Below are 23,573 nucleotides of genomic sequence, written 5' to 3'. Positions count from 1 at the left end.
AGAATCAACAGGATCATGGTATGGCTCATCAAGTGCTGTGAGAGGCTAGTGCCTCCCAAAGAACCAGAGATGGGCCACAAAAGCCCACAGCCCAGCCCATTTGTCACATCTTCCCCCAACATGGCTTTTTTCTCACTGGGTTCAGGCTTACTCCATTCCTGTTGCTTCATGGGGAAGCCCAGAAAAGAGAAAAAAACAGGTGGAGGACAAGAAAGGAGAACATTCCCAGACAATAGTATCTTGGAAAATGACACAGAAATAAAGTCTGAAGGCTTTGAAAGAGAATAACATTTTTCTTGAAAGCATCTTGTACATAAAAAGTAGCAAATTTGGAGCACCTGGGTGGCTCACTCAGTTAGCCTTCTGACTTTGGCTCAGGTAACGATCTCACGGTTCATGAGTTCAAGCCCCGCCTCAGGCTCTGTGCTGACAGCTCAGAACCTAGAGCTGCTTTGGATTCTGTGTCTTCCTCTCCCTGCCCCTCCCCTGCTCATGCTCTGTCTCTCTCTCAAAAATAAACATTAAAAAAAAAAAAGAGTAGCAAATTTACTCACCAAAAATTAGTCTTAAGTAAAATTTACATGGTTTCATTTCCCTTAGAACCTCATTTGTCAAGTTTTTTTTTAACACGTAATCTTCATAGGAAAAAAGTTTTAGGGGCACCTGGGTGGCTCAGTCCGTTAAGCGTCTGACTTCACCTCAGGTCATAATCTCAAGGTTCGTGAGTTCAAGCCCCGCGTTGGGCTCTGTGCTGACAGCTCAGAGCCTGGAGCCTGCTTCTTATTCTGTGTCTCCCTCTCTCTCTCTCTGCCCTTCCCCACTTGTGCTCTGTCTCTCAAAAATAAATAAAGGTAAAAAAACTTTTTAAAAAAGGATAATAAAACAAAAAATTTTTTTAATGCAAACCACTCAATCAGGCAGTCAATCTGGTAAGGCCTATGAAGTACTTTGCCTTAAAATGAAAAAAATTAAGCATAGATAATGTTTTGTAATTTCTTAGAAAGAAGCTCTTTGCTTAGCAACTAGCTTCTATCATGTTCATACTTTGGAAGCTGTTCTCAAGAAAAAGATTTTTTTCTCAGAATTGTGGCACAGCCACACAATGAAAATCCCATTAAGAGCAGCAGAATTCCTTGACTGCAATCCAAGACCCGCAAAAGACCTGGCCTTCACCCTTGAACTTCACTGCTTAAGCAAGATCTAGGACCAAGGCGCTACAGATATGAAGGCAGCTGTGTGGGAGGGATGGGCCTCTGTGTCTTGGGAAGCTGCACCTCTCCAGGAGTCTAGAAGGACTCTTCTGAGTCACAAAGCCAGTAGGTCACTCTTTCAGCCAGAGCCACTTAAAACACCAGGGCTGCTGAACTGCTTTGGAACCTCATCCAAGAGCAGAACCTGTCGGTTCACAACAACCAGCAAGCAAGTTATAGGCTCTCCCTTTGTTTAAAACAGAACCAGTCAGGGCTCAACCTGGGTGGCTCAATTGGTTGAGCGACCAACTTCAGTTCAGGTCATGATCTCATGGTTTGTGAGTTCGAGCCCCGTGTCGGGCTCTGTTCTGACAGCTCAGATCCTGGAGCCTGCTTCTGATTCTGTGTCTCCCTCTCTCTCTGCCCCTCCCCCACTCATGCTCTGTCTCTCTCTGTCTCAGAAATAAATAAACATAAAAAAAAATTTTTTTTTAAATTTTTTAAAAACAGAACCAGTCAAAAGGTTTGGGCCTGGCCCAGCAGCAGGCCTTCCTCCCCTTTCAGTGACTCACCAGTTTCTCTGACTGAAAGCAGGGATGCTGGTCAGGTTCTGGTCGCTTGCAGGGTAATACTGCGCATACGACGGGCGGGTATAGGGGACGGATGTGCGCTTGTCTTCCTCATAGCTTTTCTTTGCTGCTTTTTTCTCAGCCTTGGTCAGCTTGTGATCCTTTCGGTTAAGGAGCAGTGACTCATGCTCAAAAGGCTCCTGGGGACACAGGAGGACATTGATTTAATTATCAGTCTGTGCCAACACAACTGATATACAATGAGGCTTACTCTGAAACTGAGAAAGGGGTGGCTATCTCCAGCACTCGCAAAGAGCCTGCTTACAGACACATAAGCAGGTTTACTGTCTTTTTGTCAAGAGTATAACTCACAACTTTAACCCAGCCCCACCTTTAGACAGCCCAAATCTGCCTTCTATATCAAAAGGATGGGAGAGGGGCGCCTGGGTAGCTCAGTCCATTAAGCATCCAACTCTTAATCTCGGCTCAAGTCATGATCTCATGGTTTGTGAGATGGAGCCCCGCGTTGGGCTCCACACTGACTGTGTGGAGCCTGCTTGGGATTTTCTCTATCTCCCTCTCTCTCCTTGGCTCACACGGGTACAGCACGTATGCTCACTCTCTCTCTCTTCCAAAATAAATAAACACTTAAAAAATAAAAGGATGGTAGAGTTCAGAGAATTACTAGACTACATTTCTAGAACTTTACCCCTTCTTTCTGCTAGGAAAAACTCACACTGGACAAATTATTCCACATGGCTGAGCTGAGCACTGCTAGAATAAGACTGGGGTGGGAAACTTCACAGGGTAAGGAGAGAACCAGATGAGTTCAAGTCTTCTGTATGAAACAAAGCTTCAGATGAAGGAAAGTAGTTTGCCAGACAAGCTTCCCTGAGTGGACACTGCTGTACTGGGAACTGCATGCATCCCAGGCTCTCACCTTGGTGATGAGGTGAGGGTACTTCAGACAGGCAAGTTGGAGTACTGGCTCCTTGATCCCCTTTATGTTCAAGGATGCTTGGGGAGCTGGCTCCTTCTCAACAAAGTGCAGTAGGTTCTCCACCTCCTTCCGGGTAAAGTTCAGCATTGGATTGAGATCATCCACCACCCGATCTAGAAGCGAGAAGACATGGAGAAAGTCAGTATGTGACAGAGAAGACTGCAAAAGCACAGCTACAAAGGTTGGCAGACAAGAGAGGTTGTGGTTGGTATAACTGTCATTAATATCTAAACTACCTCAGTCCATCCCATATTTGAAAGTCAAAGACCAGGTCTGAGGCCCTGGTGAAATGGAAATATCATAAGAGAAACCTGTATACCTACACTCAGTTCTTATCATTAAACCTGCCCAGGACAAGTTGAGGTCAATCACCTCTTAAGCAATTATTTGAATCAGAATGAGATGGGAGGAACTGCTGACCTTCTGTGATTCAAAGCTTACGTGTGTTCCTACAACCTGGCCCTCCCCTCCCACCACTGATATAATAAGGATAATATTGTGCCTGGAAGATGCCCTACCTGACATGCCCTGCTTGGAAATTTGTCGGTCATAGATCTTCTTTTCAAGGGTGAAATCAGCCACAAGGCGATAGATGTGACAGGGCTTTTTCTGGCCATAACGGTATACCCGACACACTGCCTGGGCATCATGGCAAGGGTTCCAAGAAGCATCAAACACCACCACTCGGTTGGCACCGATCAGATTCACACCCAAGCATCCAGCCCTGTAAAACACAAGCCAACAGTCACAGAACCTTTCGTTTTAAAGACCGTTTTCAAACTGAAATTTGACTGTGACTGATAGCCCCATATCACCTCCTTTGTTCTAAGCATGACATACTGGAGGATTGTACTCTCCTGCTGATGAACAGTACATTGCTCAAGCACTGAAAAGTATGCCCTGAAAATCCAAAACAGAAGTGTTGACCAGTTTTGAAAGAAAACCCACTCTTTCTCCTCTGTAATTAGTAAGGCCCCTGCATCCTGGCCCCAGAGTGATGTCACTTGGTGAAGGGAAACCTCTGCATACAGATGTTTCTGGTGTGTTTAGTCTAACAGCTTAGGAAAATGACTAGTTCACACCCATCAAGGGCATTCTGATGGCAGAACACAGCACAGCCTTCAAGCTGCTTGGCATAAGACAAATAATGCCATCGCCTTTTACAGTTACATTACACTTTCTGCTTTTTAAAGCACTTTCACATTAATCCCATCATCTAAGACTCAGAGTACTCCTGAGAGAAAAGCTAAGTATGACTATTATTAATGAAGGGCTCAAAGAACTTCGTGACACTATTATGATGACTACCCTTCTAACACAACTTCCTTTTGGGGTCCCCTCTCTGACTTCAAAAACAAGTCACAAACCCGAGCAGATCTCTTCTGATGAAACTTGGATGAGCCTTTGGGTACCTGCCCACGTGGCTAGCTGCCCTGAATACAGCCCTCTGACCTCTGCTCTCAGGATCCACTCACCTTGTGGACAGAAGGAATAGCCAGGTGGTGAGGTTGCTGGGATCATTGAACTGATTAATGAGCCGCTCCCTCTCAAAGGCAGGGGTGCTACCATCTAGCCCTAGGACAGAAGGAAAACCACAAGAAATGGACATATAAGGGCACGGGTACACAGCAAAATCACTGGGCAAATGTGTTTTTAAAACGAAACAAATACACTACAGTATTCTGATTCCACCCCCATGGACATTCCATGGGTCTACAGTGAGTCCCAGGCACCTATAATTTTCAAATATCGCCACGTGCAACAAGGATTACAAACTATGTTTCTCCCTTTAATAGACAAACTAATTCTAAGGTCAAGGTTCCTAGACTTTAGATTGCATAAGAACCACTCTAAATACGGAAGCTTGGTAAAAGCTGGCTCAGGGTGACCTCTCTACCTCAGTCCTGTAAATCCTGGTGAGTGCAGAAGGACTAAGAGTTCTGTGTTGTGATATGGATGTTGTCCCTCCACCAGGAATTTGCATTGTTAACAAACTCCTATGATTAAGAGCTTACTATAAGGAGACATTAAAAAGAATAGATCTGGGGCAGTGGGATGGGGCATATGGATGAAAAGAAGGAAGTTCAAAGGAAGGGGAAAAAGTAACCTTCAATTAAGAAGAAGCATGAATAACAGCAAAGAAAACAATCAACAAAACTAAAAGGCAATCTACAGAATAGGAGAAGATACTTGCAAATGACATATCGGAGAAAGGGCTAGTATCCAAAATCTATAAAGAACTTATCAAATTCAATACCCAAAAACACCAAAAAAATTCAGTTAAGAAATGGGCAGAAGACATGAACAGACATTTCTCGAAAGCAGACATACAAATGCTTAAGACACATGAAAAAATGCTCAACATCACTCATCATCAGGGATGATTAAAACCACAATGAGATACCACCTCATACCTGTCAGAATGGCTAAAATTAATAACTCAGGAAACAACAGATGTTGGCATGGATGCAGAGAAAGGGGAACACTCTTACACTGTTGGTGATAATGCAAATTCGAGCAGCCACTCTGGAAAAGAGTGTGGAGGTTCCTCAGAAAGTTAAAGATAGAACTACCCTACAACCTAGCAACTGCACTACTCGGTATGTGTCCAAAGGATACAAAAATATTGATTCAAAGGGGCACAAGCAAAAAAAAAGGGGGGGGGGACATGCACCCCAATGTTTATAGCAGCATTATCAACAACAGCCAAATTATGGAAAAAGCCCAAATGTCCACTGACTGATGAATGGATAAAGAAGATGTGGTTTGTATGTATGTAACATACAATGGAATACTACTCAGCAATGAAAAAGAATGAAATCTTGCCATCTGCAACATGGATGGAGCTGGATGATATTATGCTAAGTGAAATAAGTCAGAGAAAGACAAACACCCTATGATTTCATTTATATGTGTAATTTAAGAAATAAAACAGATGAACATAGGGAAGGAAAAATAAAATAAATTAAAAACAGAGAAGGAGGCAAACCTAAGAAACTCTTAACTATAGAGAACAAACTGAGGGTTGCTGGCAGGGAGGTGGGTGGGGGATGGGCTAAATGCATGATGAGTATTAAGGAGGGCACTTGTGATGAGCACTGGGTGTTGTATATAAGTGATGAATCACTAAGTCACTCCTGAAACTAATACTACCCTTAACTAACTTGAATTTATATAAAATCTTGGAAGGAAAAAAAAAAAAAAAAGGCGGCAGCAGCATGAATAAGAGAGGAGGGGCTACATTTGTCACCCTAGGGAAAAGAGAGAAAAGGACAAAGCTAAGGAGATGAAATACCACATGCAGGACTGGATGATCACTGTTATAGGAAGTATCAGTTTAATTGGTATTAGAGGCTCTTTCAACTGGCACCCCAACCTACCTTTCCAACCTGAGTTCCCACAGTTCCCAAGCACAGCTCGGCATTGGGTCTTCCTACCACCCATGAACCTCTATTCTCTAAATACTTCCTTTAGGCCAGTGTTTCTCAACAAGGGTTATTTCCTAGCCCTCCCACCCTACAGGGGACAGTTGGCAGCGTCTGGAGACATTTTTGGATGTTATAACTGGGTGGATGCTACTGTCATCTAATGAATAGCGACCAGGGACGCTACTAAAAGTCCTACAATGCACAGGACAGCACCCCCTTGCTGCATCCCCCCCCCCCCCCCGCCCAACCTACAAAAGGAATTATCTGGCCCAAATGTCAATATCTGGACAGTAAGTACATGAGGTTAATATTTCTTAACTTTTGTTTTTCATGACCACCCCCTTTAAGAAGCCTTTTTATACATTTTTTTCCCCAATTGACACGTCCCTCATGAAAATTTAAATGCCACAGATATACTGTATATGTTTATTTACTGGATGCCTATTTGAGCTTTATATTTGTGAAAAGTTAAGTTTTTTTTTTTTTGTCCCCTCAAGAACCAATTTTCACCCTCTTAGGGATACTATCTCCCCTGTACAGAATGCACGATCATGGCCTATATTCACTCTGTTGCTTCTTCCTAGAATGATCTTTGGGCCACACTAACTCTGTATATTCAAATTCTCCCCATCTTTACCAGTCTACTGCAAGTTCTGCCTCCTCCAGGAATCCTTCTCCAATCATCCTTCCCACAACGATTCTATTCTCCTTAGAACCTATAAGGGCACTCGATCAGTGCTGCTTTGTATTTGTCTTGGAGTTGCTGTATCTCAGATGAAGACAAGGTTTATGTCTTCTACTTCTCTGCTCTCCCCGTATCTTGCCCAAGCTCCCCAGCCCCTAGTACAGTGCCTCACACATAGCAGCTTGCTCTCAATACCTCCCTGCTTTTGGTTACTCCGGATACTCCTACACATTTGGTGGAGAACGGAGTAGAAGACAAAAATGCAGAGAAGGAAAGGAAAGCCTTAAGCAGACCCTGCCAAGGCTCCAGAAACAAAGCAGCAGTGAACTCACGGAAGTAGCTGACGTTTCGAACCCACTTCTGTACTCCTTGCCCATCAGCACCAGGTAGACAGGGCACTTCTCGTTTCCCTAGGAATTCCTCGATGAGAGCCAAAGTGGAAAGGCTCTGGCTGGAAGGGACAACATTTGGTTCAGAAGGCTCCCAGACCCAAGGGAATCTTGTTCCCCAGTGGACTCACAATCATATATAGCCTTCTGACAGTGGGAGCTCCCAGAACCTGCTCCCCATAAGAGGTAACCCCACAAAGAACCACTAGGGGTATTCTCCCTAGTTCATAATGGGAGCAGAGTCGTCCATACACTTACCACCACCCCCACTAAATTTGCTACCCTATTACTTCCTCAATTCTTCCTCAATTACTTCCCCTAAATTCTGGGGTTTAGCTCAGTACATAGTAACAAATAGCATCAGCATTAAAAACCAACGTTACATACGTTAGAACTACAGGCCACAATCAAAATTATGGGTCTTACTAGGGCTTTCAAGTTATAAAGAGAAGCAGTCTCCTCAGAAGTGATATATAAAACCAGCGGAACACTAAACTCTCCCCCAGTTAGAATTACCGCTCTCCTCTCAACGTGTGCCACACATGGAAACCTTTACTCTGAGGCTCCCAAGATACCCCTTAGCTCTCATGGGGGCATAATCTAGCCAGAGCAAAAAGAAAGCATGTCTGTTTGAAAGAAAATATGTCTGTTTCCCTGAAGAGTCAAGCCTTGATGGAACTCAAAACTCTGGCCACAGAATGTAACTCTGGAACAAATCATATTACTTATTTGACCTTACATACAAAGCAACAAAAAAAAAAAAAAAAAAAAAATTTTTTTTTTTTTTTTAAGTAGACTCCACACCCAGCGTGGGGTTTGAACTCACAACCCTGAGAGCAAGTGTCACCATGCTCTACTGACTGAGCCAGCCAGGTGCCCTCCTCCTTAATTGTTTTTAATTAAAAAAAAAAAAAAAAAAAAAGGCTGGGGAGGGACCGAAGCAGATTAGATCAGAGGTCAGCAAATGTTTTCTGGAAAAGGCCAGATACTAAATATTTTTAGGCTTTGCAGACCACATTCAGTCTGTTGAATACCCTTCCTCCTCTTCTTCTTCTTCTTCTTCTTCTTCTTCTTCTTCTTCTTCTTCTTCTTCTTCTTCTTCTTCTTTTAAAACATTTAAAAATGTAAAAACTAGCTTTCAGGCAAGCCACAGGCCAGATCTGATGTGGGCCACAATATGAAGGGTTAGACTATGACTCCAATGTCAGCCTAGGGTTTTAAACAGTTCTCTGCAGAGAAATCACATTGGGCAAAATAAGAAACTCCAAGAATGAGATGAAATGCAAGAAGGTCCTCACAAGAAGCACTGGTTTGCAGAGGCATGAAAACAAAACAAAACAAAACAAAACAAAACAAAACAAAACAAAAAAAGGAGCTGGGGTTACCCCAGACAGTCTTACTCTGTAGGGGCTATGTCACTCTACTATAGATACACAGTAATACTGGGGAATTTCTCTTCCTACCTGAACACGAGAATCTTGTCCCCAAGCTTCACACTTTCCTCAATCAGGTGGAAAAGCAATACCATTTTGGGAGAGTTCTCTAAGACCCCAGTCTGGTAATTAGTCAAAAGGTCCTTGGCCTGCAATAGAGAAATGAGGCAGCTTAGAGAAGGTCCGTGGCCAGATCACTAGAAATAAAATTCACTCCTTCCAAGGCAGAAGCTCATGGGCAACCTTTATAGTTCCCTGCAGAGACTTGGCAGCACAATGCATTGTACAACCCCCACCCTCTTCCCACATAGGCTTTGCTTTGTACCATCCCTTCTCAGCAGTGGTTTATGGGCATAGAAGTTTCTGCTTGACTCACCCATTCATATGTGACAATGTTGTTGCCTCGCTCCTGGAAAGGGTTGAAGCCAACCCCTTGTAGGAATTTGCTATTGGTTGCTTCTCCCATTGAGGAAGCCAAGGTGCTGTCCTCCCCCTTGCCTTTTGTTCCCTGTGATGGGCAGCGAGCACTAGTCCCAGCTGAGCCAAGTTCCTCCACATCTAGGTCCTGCTCATTGGCCAGACTCTCCTTCTGAAGGGCTTCATACAGCACATCCGGGTGATTCCAGATCTGGAGTTCAAGTTAAAGGGGAAATGACACAGGGCAGAGAACAAGCTAAGGGTGTCCCAGAGAGTCAAGAAACATGTACTTGCTGAAACACACACTGGTCCTACAGCATACACTGTCACGCTAAAAATTAAAGTATCTCCAACTCCCTCATAGCCAAAGAGCCTACGCATTCATTTTAACTAACTGTGATCACCATAACACAAGGGGAAGAGTTCATACCAGCAGGCATGCCCATATGCCCATAGGCATAATCAAAAAGGCTGTGTCACAAGCCTTGCATTCTTATTTAAATAAGGGTAAGAATGTCCCTGTTTCACTGTGTGGCTACAGCCAACTACTGTCTGAAACTACAAAACAAGACCAATCTCTTCCTATGGACAAATGTATCTAACTTACAGATGACCAACCAGAAGTCATTTCAGGGACTGTTCCCAGCAGGAGTTGAGAATTCCTGGGGTGGGGGCAGAGGTGGGGGGATAGGAAGGGTGTGTTGGCACTGTAGCATCCTCACAGACCATATCTGCTGTAGCTTCCTGGCCCTGGTCTAGCACTGTGGTTACAAAAGAAACATTTTGAAATCCCATCTGCCCCTGACATACTCCTTCAGTTGACTCATTAAAGCAGTGGTCAGTTGGGAATAATACCCAACAGGTTGGCTGACAGCTGTCAAAGAAGCAGATCCTTCATTAGTCAACAAGAAGCACATACTAAAGATAAGTCAGGGTTCATCAACCTATTCATGAAGCTTAGTGCTAGATACCTGGGCCTTGCTATCCCCAAACTATCTCAAACATTATCAGGATGAAAGAGGTCTCAATCTGATTAAACGCAGAATCAAACACAAGGTACCCCAATAACTTGTCTAAGCTATATATTTCTTGAATCTTGATTATGCTAACAGACAAAAACTGCCCCACAATGTTTTTCCACTACCCCTTTCTCCCAAGTGAAAAAAAATCAGTGAGAAAGGAAGTGATTTCTCAAGTTTGGTACCACAAGTTGACCAGATGAACTGCACAACTGCAAGGAGCACCATTTATATCACAGGCTGAGTGGCACCCCCAGGAACTGTGCAGCACACAACCAGCATATTTCTCCTTGGGGCCCCCAGTTCTTCAATGCAGCAAACCGAGGGGGACCCCTGTCACTTTATTCTTCCCTTATCAAGGACTCCTAGCAGGAATAACTTCCTTGGGACCATGTGCAACCTTCATTCATATCTCAGTATTCCCTGAGGCCTCAACACACCTTGCAGCACACACAGAAAGCCTTGAGGGGGTTCAGCCCCAGCCAGCCACTGCTACCACAGTCTCGGAAACGGTCCATGAACTGTGTGTACAAATCTCGCTGGATCTTTGAGAGCCGCACCAGGATCACATTTTCTTCCTTGGCAGGTAGATGAATCTTCAGCACAGTGTGGCCTCTCCTACGAAGGCAGAGATCAGAATCATCAAGCCAGTGTGGCCAGGAGGGGTCAGTGCAGGATAACAAAAGAATCCTGCATTTCTGCCACACCTCCTTTTGAGGATCTCAACATTCACAACAGACTTAGAACAATAAGGATTGGTTTAGCGACCATCAGAAGAAACTCATTTTAAGGATAAGAACTAAAGCAAAGAGGATTGGGTGGCAGAGACCGGGAGCTCCAGGTTCATACCCAGATCTAGGGCTGTTTCTCTAAGCTTTCTGCACATACTCCATCTTAACAAGGAAAAACAAGGAAATTGTTTTAGACCGGCTTAACTACATCTACCGAGATGCTGACACTGGTGAGGCCATGCCCCCGGGAACCAGCATTTCTATGCTTTCAGAGTCAGCAGAAGGCTAGCTCTCTTTTGCTTCTCAGCAAGTAAGGTAGGTATCCCTAGAAACTTCAAAGATTAACTTCTGAGAGAAGTACTTCTAGGCCAAACTTTCAGAGGACTGAAACAGTGGCTATCCATCATTTGTGTGCTATTCAGGAAAAGCTACTCAGTAAAAGGAAAGTTTTACTATCACCCACTAGGGAGGGACCCTCCTGCTGTAACAGTCCCCCTTTGGGACAGCTTTGCATGCCTGTTACACCAATGGGTCTCTGATGGTTCAAAACACAGGGCCCTGAGGATGGCTCACCTCTGCACAAAGCCTTCCAGGAGGCTGTGCAAGACGTGGCTCCGGTACCGCATGAGGCGGACATCCTGAGGCGTGCTGTCAATACACTGCCCATTCAGGATGGGGCGTTCAAACATGTTGCTGAACTCCTGCCGGGTGCCGAGGAAGTCTGGGCGCACAAAGTCCACCATGCACCAGTACTCAATGAGGTTGTTCTGCAGGGGGTACCCGGTCAGCACCACTCGGCGGCGAGAGCGAATGTTCTTCAGGGCCTGTGAGGTGCTGGCCTGGCAGTTTTTGATGCGGTGTCCCTCGTCACAAATCACCACATCAGGGCCAGGGCGGCATAAGGCCTTCTCAAACTCTAGGGAGGGAAGAGGATCCGGAGTCAGAGGGTGAGAGGGCCTGCTCTTAGTCAACAATATGAGAAGTAGGGGTGCACCCTGGAGGAGACAGAAGAAATGAAGGAAGCAGGAAAGCAAGAGTCAGCCCCCATTAGTGAAAGGGAGCCAGCCATCCAGGCTCCTGCGCATTTGGTGTGACACGTTAACCTGGACTATTGACTCTTGCAGTAAATATCTCTTTTCCCTCTTTCCTTTCCTTATCTTTTTTCTTTTTCTCCTTTACACTCAAAGTAAAATACCTCGCATTCCTACCTAGGGCTTATATCAACTGGGTGGCAGAGAGTGTGACTTTACAGACTACCAGCCTAGGATTAAAAATGGGTCTGGGTGAGAGGCACTCAGATGGCTCAGTCGGTTAAGCATCCAACTCTGGCTCAGGTCATGATCTCACCGTTTGTGAGTTTGAGCCCTCCATCAGGCTCTGTGCTGACAGCTCAGAGTCCGGAGCTTGCTTCAGATTCTGTGTCTCCCCTTCTCTCTCTGCCCCTCCCCTGCTCGCCTTCTGTCTCTCTCAAAAATAAACATTTTTATTAAAAAAAAAACCTTTTTTTTTTTTTTTTTTTTTAATGGGTCTAAGTGAGACTGATGGAAATCATCCAGATACTTCAGTCAACTTTCACCATTGCCAGTGTCTCTGCGCCATCTGCAGGCTGGCTGGTGGGGAGCTAGCTAAAGGACAAAATCTTTCTGGAGTTACCTGCCAGTCATTGCTAAATGGCAAGTTCATCCCAGCTCTACCACAGAAGCAAACCTAGCACAAACATAATCTATAGATGGAGAGACCTATAAAATGAAACAGGCTCTGAACCTAAAAAAAACTTTCTTCCCCAAACAGGCAAAGCCCTTAGAAGATGGAGCAGAACTATCACTACGAGAGGAGTGATTTTCACTAAAACAAAACAAAACAAAACAAAACAAAACAAAACAAAACACAAACCTGGGATAAATTCTCCTTTTATAAAGTCACAATACCATTATTACTCTGCATATCAGTGATTTAAATACTTCGTAAATATTTTCTTAATGCTACCCCAGAACACCTCTAGGATGTGATGAGAGGAAAAGTCACTTTCCTAACTGCTCTGTGAGAGAAACAGGGTCAGATGGGCAGGGGAGTCTCCCTAAGCCAGTCTATGAGTGGCCCACCCAGAATTTGATCTTCTGAGAGCCAGTGGAGGTCATCCCACCTATCTTAGGGACCTGGATTTCTGGTTCATGACAATACAACTCACATCAATAATCTTCACATCTGACTTGGTGCTACCACAGACACTATTTCTTCCTGAAACACTACCCCTAAGAGTATCCCCAGGATAGGCTACCCACCTCTCCGAAACTCCTGCTGTCGATCTTCCTCATCCAGATCAATGATGACCGGGTGAGAGCGTTTCTTGGTTTTCTTCGATCTACCTGTGGCAAAGGATTTCTTCAGGGTGAGGAGTCTGTACATTTCGTACCCCATCAGTAGTACCCCACCCTCTGATACCCAATCAGCCATCACTTTAGCACGAGCTGCCATTGTCCTGCAAGAGTGAACAGAGAAAAAAATTATTGCTTCCACTGCTCCCCAGAAAGAATTGCTCACAATTAGAGCTGCGTTGATGTACATTCAGAAGTCCTTATTGCCAAGGACTTCAGTGGCAGCACCATAGGGCTTGCTGGCTGCCCCCCTTCCCAGTATCCCAAAGATGCTAACCGCACTGAGGATGGACGGGGAGGTCACCAATGACAGTTAAACATCAGAAAAATGGAAATGCAATGGCACAAGGCAAGCAAAAGTAATGACTCCCTTGGATGTACATGCATGACTACAATTCTACATTTGAGGGAGAATTTCAAATTATTCCCATAATAAACACAAGATAGTAAAAGCAAGGGCAATATTCTGCATTTTACCTTCCCAGGCCCCGATGAGCAAAGAGCTAAGGACAAGCAGTAAAGCAGAAAGGGCAGCAGAGCCCAGATGACACTAAGAGCACAGTCTCTCCACTCCTAAACAACTGAGTCCTGATTCTAATTCATTAACTGCATGTGGACTAACAGTCCTGAAACCCAAGAAAGAAGAGCAGGTGATCAACCACCTAGAGGGCCGCCCACAGTCTCCTCATTTTGATGTATGTGACCAAACATCACAAAAGGCAGCCTCTGAAGAAGAGAAAGTCTATCTTCTCAATTATCCATGCCAACAAGGGGAAAGGGTAGCATGGATGGCTGGCTTGGACCAAGAAATAGCTTTAGAATTTTGGAAATCAAATTGAATGTATATAATGGAAATATAATTTTATTCAAATCTAAAACAAAAGTTTACCCTTTTCAAAACTTGGAAGTTGTACCAGTAAAGGTCAACTGTAAACAGGGGCTTAAAAGAGACTGCTGATTAGGCTCCTAAGAAAGAGAAATGTAAAAGGTGAAAAGTTAGAAGATGGATAGTTTCATTTCACCATGTTGAATTTTATTACCATTCACATGGGCAAATAGGATGATGTATGCGTATTTTTCAGGATATAAAAGCACCTTCAAGCAGAACATAAGACATTTCCCAAGCTACCTAACTCTGACTTTATTGAAAAGCTAGGTAGAGAAAAAATGAGTATCAAGGAATGGGCAGTGGGGGGCAGGGGGGATTACCACATCAAGAAACCAAAAGGAATCTGGGTTAGTGCCCTGATATCCAGATCCTGGAAAGAAGTCTAAAAGGAAAGGGAGAAGAGGAGAGAGTAGGCCACTTACTTGTGCTCATCATTCAAGATGTGAACTTTAAAGAACCGAGGCTGGACTTCTTCAGGCTTGTTGTCAGCTGGAAGGGCTTCAGGTGCTGGAAGCCACATGTTGAACTCTGCCAACCAATTCTGAAGAGTATTAACCTGTCAGAAAGCCAAGTCCAGAAAAAGGATTTTAAGAAACAAGCTCATAGATGAGCTCATCAAGCTGTTTAGTACCCAGAAAGGCATTAACCCAGAGCTCTTCAGAGGGGTGACTGAACTCTTACCGGCACAATGGCAAGGACAGTTTTGGCTGGCGTGTGGCGGAAGAGGACATCGATGAAGGAGATCACTTGCAAAGTTTTCCCCAGACCCATGCTATGGGCCAGGATACAGCCAAAGCCACTACTGGTCTTAAACCTCTCCAGGGATTCAACCAGATTATCATACAGGAACCGGATCCCACCAATCTGATAAAGGGCAAACAGAGGCAATAGTTAAAGGAGCTGGCAAAGACCAAGATTCGGTTTTATTCACCTTGGAATTAGAATTAAGTAAAGGAGCAGACACTATACCAGACAGTTGGTGTGGATGGCTACAGAAGTCTCCCTGTACCCTGAATGGTCTATTGGCTGATGACAGTCTTCTTAGAGAAAACACAGAAAATCATTCACCTGGTACAATGGCCTATCTGAGGCAAAAATCTGCAGTACCAAATTCTTGACAGGGTCTCTCACTCAGCCCTTAGCCGCTCACCTCAAGATAGCCCATTCCATAAGGAGTTCTTATTGTGAAGAGTTCTTACATTGAGTCAACCTCTGCCTTCATGGAATCTCCACTCACTGGTTTTGGTTCACAGCTCTGGGTCAACAAAATCTACTCTGCTCCCTCCTATCAGAAAGTTCCTCAGACTTCTGACTCTTACATCTCTTCTGGAACCACTTCCAGAGTCAAATCAATTTCCTAACCAAGGCACTGTCCTGCAGACAGCATCTCAATCAGTCTTGCAGATCTCACAGAAGAAAGCTCAAGAGTATTAAGCCAAGAGATCTGATACCTCTACATGATATGGCAAACCTGAGACTTGCCCTTCCCATTCATCAGAAATCCTGAAGCATCTACTCCTCCTTTCTGGCTGAAGTGTGTGCTCCTGCTCTGACATTGGCTGCACTCCCAGAGGGGTGGCAAGACCATGGAATCACAGAAATGACTGGGGCTGATGTAAATCCAAAGGCCTATCACCTTGCAGACACCCACCTCACCAAGAAACTACTGGACCTTGTTCAGCATCCATGTAACTACAAGCAGCTTCAGGAGCTAATGAAGCCACCAAAATCCTCAACAGAGCCATCTCTCAGTTCATCATGATGGCTGCAGATGCTGAGGCCCTGGAGATCATCCTGCACATTCTGCTGCTATGTGAGGATAAGAATGTGCCTTATGTATTTGTGGGCTCCAAGCAGGCCATGGGGTGGGGTGTCCAGGCTTGTCTTCACCTGTTTTATCATCATCAAAGAAAGCTTACAGATGAAGCAGCATATCTAGTCCATTCAGCAGTCCAACTGAAAGGCTCTTAGTCTAAAGAGGCAGCCTCTGCCCCACTCCTCACTGAGTCGTCCCCCTGCGGGGTTGCGTATCATATTGTCTGGGTTAGCATGTAGTACTTCCAGCTACCTTCTCTTCCTATATTATACTACTAAATCTGGATTTTGCATTTTTTGTATTATTTTGTTTTACAGGTTGTTACCCATATATTAATCACCCACCCCAGTCCAATCTCCCATTTTACTCTCTCTGCCATCTTATCCTCCCTTTTGAAAAATGAACTAAATGCTGAGAACAGGCAGAAACAGAGCAGTGACACCATTCAAAGGCAGGGAAGAGCCAGGATAGAGATCTGGTTCTAGCTTTCAGGTGCTAATTTCCCATTGTGTGTAGGACAAGATGTATGTAAACACCATTCACTTTGTGTCCCTTGTGCCTGGTATAAAAAATCATTCCATAAGTGTTTGCTCTCTATGGGGATTATGTAGCACTTGGGAAAAAGCATGTATCCTATGAGGTTGTTAGGTGTATGTCCAAGTGTCATGTGCTAATATACCCCTGCCGTTTGCTTTGGTAATGTAATGCTATTCCCCCTCTCCCCAACTCCTAACCATGCCCCTGAGGGTGGCAGGGCAGCAGCATACCAAAGATGTGTTGCAGAATTCCGGAGCCTGTCTGGGCAAGTTAGACATGGGGCAGTTGACCTAGGTCTTGAAGGAGTTCACAGTGGCAAGAAAAAAGAGGGTCAACTTGTGCTGGAATGAAGAAGTCTGGGCCCAAGGCATGGAGACCTGACTAGAAGCTACAGTAAAGATGTTGGAGTCAAAGAAACATCCTCTCTGGTGAATGGAGATGTCTTCAGTGGATACTTGGTACCAGCTCTGAGAGCCCTTACCCCTGCCACAGTGTGGGTCAGATGTATGTATTCTTCATCACATCAGAAAGACAGTACTAGTGTGCCATTCTTGTGAGCATCCTAATAAAAAAATACATTCATATTCCAATTAAAAAAAAAATCCTGAAGCATCAAGTGCCAGGAGGAAGGATCAGGGCTTTCTAATAACTGCTCGTGGTACCAAACAAGTACTTCACAGGCTCTGATGCTGACAACCACCAGCAGGTAATGTCCTCAGCAAAGAAGCTGAAAGGAAACAAAGAAAAGAATCAAGATTTGCTGTACCTGATGAGGTTTCACTGCCCGTGCCAACTGTGGGGCCAGGAAGACATTCTCCTCCTCCGGAGGGTGGTTCAGATTGACAAGGACCCGCCCCAGAGCATCACGCTGGTTTAAGACATCATTCACGTGGGTACCACCCTTCTCCTCTTCCTCATCTTCCTCACTGACAGATTCGCTGCTGTCCACAATATGCAGGGTATCTTCCTCTCCAGAGCTCAGTTCAATCACTTCTGAGATAGCCAACAAAACAAAACAAAAACCAAAACCCAGGGAGCAGAGATAATTTACTGCCCATTATCAAAGCTTACAGCATGGGAACAAAGTTAGAACTTGTCATCACTTATAAAATTTTGAGTTTTACTATTTCTCTCTTATGGCTTCAAGTTAAGACAAGGGAAAACCTTACATTTACAAGGAGACTCAGGGATATTTGTCACAGTCAGACCCCAAAATAAATGGGGAAGGACTGATTTCTATTCAGATGTACAGCCAATCAATCAGGGTGAACACTGAGTCAGAAGGAAGCAGAGACACCTCTGGCTCGACCTTACCATCTCGACTGCTTTTTTCATCCTCACTGCCACTGCTGCTGTCCAAACAAATGACTTCCTGGGACAGGACCCGAGGAGGCAGTTGGGGACCATCGCTTGCTCTTAAGACAATTTCCTCTAGGGAAAAAAAGATGGAAGGGAATGCCAAAACCACCTTTAGTGTAAACTTATTTCCCCAAATGATTCATCAGCCCTTTACCTTTGTCACTCTCAAGGGGACAATCCCCTGAGGAGAGAAGTTGAGGGTATCTCAAACACCTCAGTTCCCTTTCTAACTTCCCTTGTCTTTACTGGTTCTTATCTCCTGGTTATTAAGTATATATTACTAAAATATATAAATTATGTATAAAATATAAATATAATACATAAGATATGTAATATATATAAATAAAAATATAATAATAATTATTTTTTAACGAGGTCCAATGTGGGGCTCGAACTCATGACCCTGCTACCAAGAGTCGCATGCTCTACCCACTGAGCTAGCCGAGTCCCCATGAGGGGTACACGTTTAACCATCTTAACTTTTCATCTTATTTAAAAAAATTTTTTAATGTTTATTTTTCAGAGAGAGAGAGAGAGAGAGAGAGAGATCGTGAGCAGGGGAGGGGCAGAGAGAGTGGGAGACGGTGGGGCTTGAACCAACAAACTATGATATCATGACCTGAGCTAAATCGAGAGTCAGACACTTAACTGACTGAGCCACCCAGGTCTCCCCATCTTAACTTTTTCAGTAAGATATTTCTGATCATCTGCTCCTAAGAAACCGAATGACTCAAAATGATTCCTGAGAGGCCACGATCTTATTTCAGATCTGCCCTTAACCATTGTGTGTGCCAAAGGCCTCTTCTCCTTATACTTCAGGCAGGGTCTTTCCCACCAACTCTGCTGCTTACCAGGAAGGAACTCCAGGGGAACAGTAGGAATGGGGGCTGCGTAATCCTTCCTCTGCTGCTCCAGGCGTTTCCTTCTTTCCAACTCTTCCTGTTGTGCTGCTTTGGTAACGGGCTCCAACTGATCCTCCCGGAGCAGCTTTCTAAACATTACAATAAGAGTGAGCACTTGGGTTGGTTCACTGGAAATTTGGACAATGTAATGACAAGCTAAAGAGCTCATTGCTGAGCTCAGAGAGCTGAGGCAAGAGGAGGAGAAGCCATGTCAGTCCCACACACCCATGCAACAGGAGAGGCAAAAAAAAAAAAAAAAAACAATGGAGTGGGGCGGGGGGTGAACTTCAAGGTTCAGGTGATTGTGGGCTAACATTTTTCCATATTATTTAACTTCCTGAGAGATGCTCCTGAAAACTCATCTTTGCACATAACAGATCAAAAGTAAAAGAGTAATACATGATTCATGAAGTTGAAAAGCAGTATTAAAATATAGAGTTGTTATATAGGAGGGTAGAATTATAGATCCTTATTTATCCCACATCCTCATTTCGTAAACTTTGAATAATACTTTCAAGCTATCATTATGTTAAAAAAAATGAGAGTAGGAGAATAGGATATCATTTATCTCCTTTCGATAGCAAAATGGTTATGTGATGGAAGGACTGTAGGGGACTTAGACAGTGAAGGAAGTTCACATCTGCCATTCTCTTAGCTCAAGGAAGAAGCCTTCTTTGGTCCAGACAGGCCCTTGTCAATTGAAGTTGAGCGCCAAGAAAATGAGAACCCAACTTCTTTTCCTTTATCTTCCCCTGTTTTGAAACGTAAGGGAAAAATAAAGGAAAAAAACAGTCCAACCAGAGCACCCTATCATCCCTGGGCTGTCTCCCAGGACCTCCAGAGAGTGGAATACTCCCCAGTACAGCTTGAGCACCATCCGTGTCTGCCCCACAACCTCAGACAGCCTGGGGGTGGTCCTAAGCTGCATCTCCACTATTAATTGGGGCACACAGCTTATACTTTTCTTTTTTGGAAAGGGGACCCTCCTGCTCAAACCAGTCCTGCTACTGACAGCCTTCAAATGAAGGTAATATCTCTCTCTATTCCTTCCCTCCTCCTCTTACCCTCAGCACAGCTCACCGTATATTTCTCCTCATGTGGGAGGGCTTCTGAGCTCTCTTCTTTTTGGGGTCCTCGGAGGTGAGGCTCTTGCCTTGGTGGCGCCTAAGCTGCTCTGAAGGCTCAGACTGAGATGAGGTAGTTGAAGTGCACCGCGGTGGCCGCTGCCCATCTTCCTCCAGTTGGGCACACTCAGTGCCACACATGTCTTCCAGGGATGGGTCTGAAAAGACAAAGGGAGAGAGGTGCCAGGGACTGACATTTACTGGGAGAAAAACAGGTTTTGATGCCAGGCACACCTAGGTTCAAACCTCAACTCAGCATCTTATTAGTTGGTGATCTAAGGCAAGTGACTTACATCTCTCTGAATCTCAATGGATTTATCTATAAAATGGGAATAGTGATGCCTACATTTCAGAGCTGTTGTGAGGACTAAATAGTGTGTGTGTCTAGAACCAAGCCTGCTCTAGAGTAGGCTCACAACAAATGATAGCCCTCACACTTGCTATAATTTACCACTATGATCAGAGTAAGAAAGTTTCATGGCCACAGAATGCTCTGAAAGTGACAGTAGGTTCCGAAAACAGCTCACACTCACCTGTGTGACACTAAGCAAGTCTCATCTGCCAACAAGAGGAATATTCCTCCTTTCACTGTCTTAAAGTGTTCACTCATTTAATTCATTGACCATTCAATGAGGACCTACAACATGGAAAACACTGTCCAAGATGCTTCAAGGGATATTTATAAGACTCCTTCCTTTCAAGGAGTTTGTTTTCTAGACATAATAAGGCAAGGTATGCTAAATACCACAGGAAGGACAGGCTAACTGACCTAGAGAACTTAAAATTTTAAGACATCATTTTTCTAACCAGAGGTAATTAGCTAAACCAAGAATAATTGCCTTAGGGTCACAGGAATATGAAAGACACTACTTTGTGGTATTATCGCACAAGAAATATGGAAGGTAAAATGTGAGTGAAGCCTTGAAAGGTGAGCAGAATATCTAAAGGTATTGCCCTGAGGAGGCGGAAAGGGGATGAAATTCCTGGCAGAGGGAATGTCATTTGTGGCATCAAACACCCGCAAGGACTGGGGTGGGGTAGGAGGGTCCGTATGCACACCCCTCTTCCTCAATCTGCTGAGCAGCATTCTGATTACTGGATGGGCAGGCTTTGACAGTCATACAGACCATAAGCCTGTCCCCAAATCCACCAGAGTCTCCCAGATACAAGCACTACACAACCAAAAGGTCTTTCCCAAAGGTAAGAGGAATTTAAAACTAGAACATAAATGCTGTAACTGAGGTGCACTAGTCAATGCCACTTGGCTTTCAGGCAGGAAGGACTCAGGAAGTTTGGGGGTTTGGTGGGATGATTTTTGTTTGCTTTTAACTGAACTTTAAATTTTATTTGGATTTCACCAGTTGTTCACTAATGTCCTTTTTCTATTATAGGATCCCATCCAGAATATCATATTGCATTACCTGTCATGTCTCAGTCTCTCTCAACTGTGGCAGTTTCTCAGTGTATTCTTGTCTTTCATGACCTCAACAATTTTTTAAAAAGTACTGGCCAGGTGTTTTGTGGACTGTCCCCTAATCTGAGCATCTGATGTATTTTCATGATTAGACTGAAGTTATGGTTGGGGTGGGGGGAGTGGAGAATACCATAGAGATAAAGTGCCCTTCTCATCACATCTTATCAGGGTACATGATATCAACATGACTTATTACTGGTGACATTAGCCTTGATCACTTGTTTAAAGTGGTATCTGCCAGATTTCTCCACTGTAAAATTACTATTTTTACCTTTCCATATTTTATTCATTAGAAGCAAATCACAGGGCGCCTGGGTGGCTCAGTTGGTTAAGCATCCGATTTTGGCTTAGGTCATGATCTCATGGTTTGTGAGTTCGAGCCCTGTGTTGGGCTCTGTGTTAACAGCTCAGAGCCTGGAGCCTGCTTTGAATTCTGTGTCTCCCTCTCTCTCTGTCCCTCCCCCTACTTGCACCTTTTCTCTCTCAAAAATAAACATGAAAAAAAAGAAAAATAATAAAAGAAGCAAATCACTAAGCCCAGCTCACATTCAATGGGAAATGAATTAAGCTCAATTTCCTGGAAAGAGGGGCATCAAAGAATTTCTGGACATATGTTAAAACTATATGCAAATAAATATTTAGAGTGGTAGGGGACTCTGAGGCCTTGAGGATGCAAATATTCTGTTTCTTAAAATTTACCCACTAATTTTAACATTCATCAGTGGATCTTACCTGGAGTAATTATTATTATGATGTTCTAATGGTGGTTTTCTCTTTCTCTCTGGGCTACTCCCTAGGTGGTACTAGTTGAATCTGGGCTCTGCCACTTGGTAGTTCTATGTTCATGGGTTCAACTTCTCTGAGCCATGGTTCCCACATTTATAAAATGGGGATGCCACCAGCTCTCTCAGGGAAAATACTCTTCTTTAAACCCAGGTCTGCCAAATTCCATGGAACTCCATACTCCCAATCACATTGAACAGTCTAGCAGCAAAGCTATGGGGCTTATTCAGCCATTCTGGGTAGCAGTGTTTATTTGTTTGGAAAACTGAAACTTTATATATCCTAATCAAAAATCAAAAATAAGAAAGCAAAAGGAGAAGCAGAAATGATACAAACTGCATTTTTTTCTCACAAAATGAGTGTTTCTTACAAATACACATGCACACACACACACCTGCCACATGAGACTGTACACATCTTCATTCCAAATCTCTCCACATGAGACTGCCACAAACTAGGCACTGCTGCTTCTCCTGCCCCCTCTGTCTTTTAGTTTAGCCTAACACACATATGAACATTTGAGTACCAGGCCCTGTGCCAAGGCACAATAGAATGGTCCACATGGGGAAACATATGTGGTGAGTGCCTAATAGCAACAACACTTTGGGAAAAGACACCCAATCCAGTCATGGAGGGTGGAGTACTTCCTTAGGAAAGGTGAAACCTGGGTTTAACCTAATACAATAAGTAGGTAACGGACAGTAAAAGAAAAGAAAGAACATTCTAGGCAGATATAGGAGCATAAGCAAAAGGAAGAGACTTTACAATTATCCTTTTTTATTTATTTTTATTTTCAGAGAGAGAGAGAACAAGTGGGGAAGGGGCATAGAGTAGGAGAGAGAGAATCCCAAGCAGGCTCCACACTGTCAGTGCAGAACCAATGTGGGGCTCAAACTCACATACTGTGAGATCATGACCTGAACGTATACTCAACTGACTGAACCACCCAGGAGCCCCAGGAATAGAGACTTAAAATAAGGTGGAATAGTTGGAAAAATACATGTAGTTCAATACTGGCTAAAATGAATTAAGCAAAACAACAGCAGGAGGGGCCTTCCAACCCAATAACCATTTCCCTGTCTCTCCCCAGGAGCTCTTTGCCCAAGGCAGACTAAGATGTAGACCCAGATCCTTCCTGGATGCTGGCACAGAAGTCAGTCCCTGTCCCAGGGAGGACTACCTCCAAGGCCTTGTCTACATTCTCCCGCCAGTTGTTTGGCTGAGGAGGGGAAGTTGATGTGGCCACTGTAAAAGTTGGGGATAGAAATGGGTAGTGGATGTGGACATGTGTGCACACATGCACACACAGTCCCATGTGAATACCCAGAGTGATTCACTCCCCTGCAGCAGCAGTGGAAGCATCTTCTTTGGCCCTCACACTGAGAGACCATGAGGGTTTAAAGCAGATAACCTTTGCTTTTTGAAGACAAAGGAGAAATGGCCAAGGGAGGCA

At 44.1% G+C, this 23,573-nt stretch overlaps 1 protein-coding gene and 1 pseudogene across 2 annotated transcripts in view; one reads left to right on the top strand and one right to left on the bottom strand.

The window, feature by feature from the left end:
- The window catches only part of RAD54L2 (RAD54 like 2), a 111,346-nt gene that overhangs the window by 7,998 nt on the left and 79,775 nt on the right, over positions 1–23,573 (bottom strand). For both annotated transcript variants that reach the window (XM_047096191.1, XM_047096192.1), the window contains 16 exons: positions 19,820–20,021; positions 18,689–18,828; positions 17,793–17,909; positions 17,245–17,471; positions 14,807–14,989; positions 14,548–14,681; positions 13,144–13,340; positions 11,435–11,777; positions 10,571–10,748; positions 9,071–9,322; positions 8,725–8,843; positions 7,205–7,323; positions 4,235–4,334; positions 3,278–3,483; positions 2,700–2,872; positions 1,763–1,959 (listed from right to left, as the gene is read on the bottom strand). In XM_047096191.1, coding sequence (XP_046952147.1) covers positions 1,763–1,959; positions 2,700–2,872; positions 3,278–3,483; positions 4,235–4,334; positions 7,205–7,323; positions 8,725–8,843; positions 9,071–9,322; positions 10,571–10,748; positions 11,435–11,777; positions 13,144–13,340; positions 14,548–14,681; positions 14,807–14,989; positions 17,245–17,471; positions 17,793–17,909; positions 18,689–18,828; positions 19,820–20,021 — 2,887 coding nt within the window. The remainder of the gene's footprint in view (positions 1–1,762; positions 1,960–2,699; positions 2,873–3,277; positions 3,484–4,234; positions 4,335–7,204; positions 7,324–8,724; positions 8,844–9,070; positions 9,323–10,570; positions 10,749–11,434; positions 11,778–13,143; positions 13,341–14,547; positions 14,682–14,806; positions 14,990–17,244; positions 17,472–17,792; positions 17,910–18,688; positions 18,829–19,819; positions 20,022–23,573) is intronic.
- Positions 15,726–16,085, top strand: LOC124524992 (NHP2-like protein 1; annotated as a pseudogene).

This window comes from Lynx rufus, unplaced genomic scaffold (genome assembly GCF_022079265.1).
Source record: "Lynx rufus isolate CCGP_SWC_20201006 ecotype Redwood Valley unplaced genomic scaffold, mLynRuf1.p SCAF_4, whole genome shotgun sequence".
Classification (NCBI taxonomy): domain Eukaryota; kingdom Metazoa; phylum Chordata; class Mammalia; order Carnivora; family Felidae; genus Lynx; species Lynx rufus.
The sequence above is the reverse complement of the archived record's forward strand: the minus strand, read 5'-3'. Positions and strand labels throughout refer to the sequence as shown.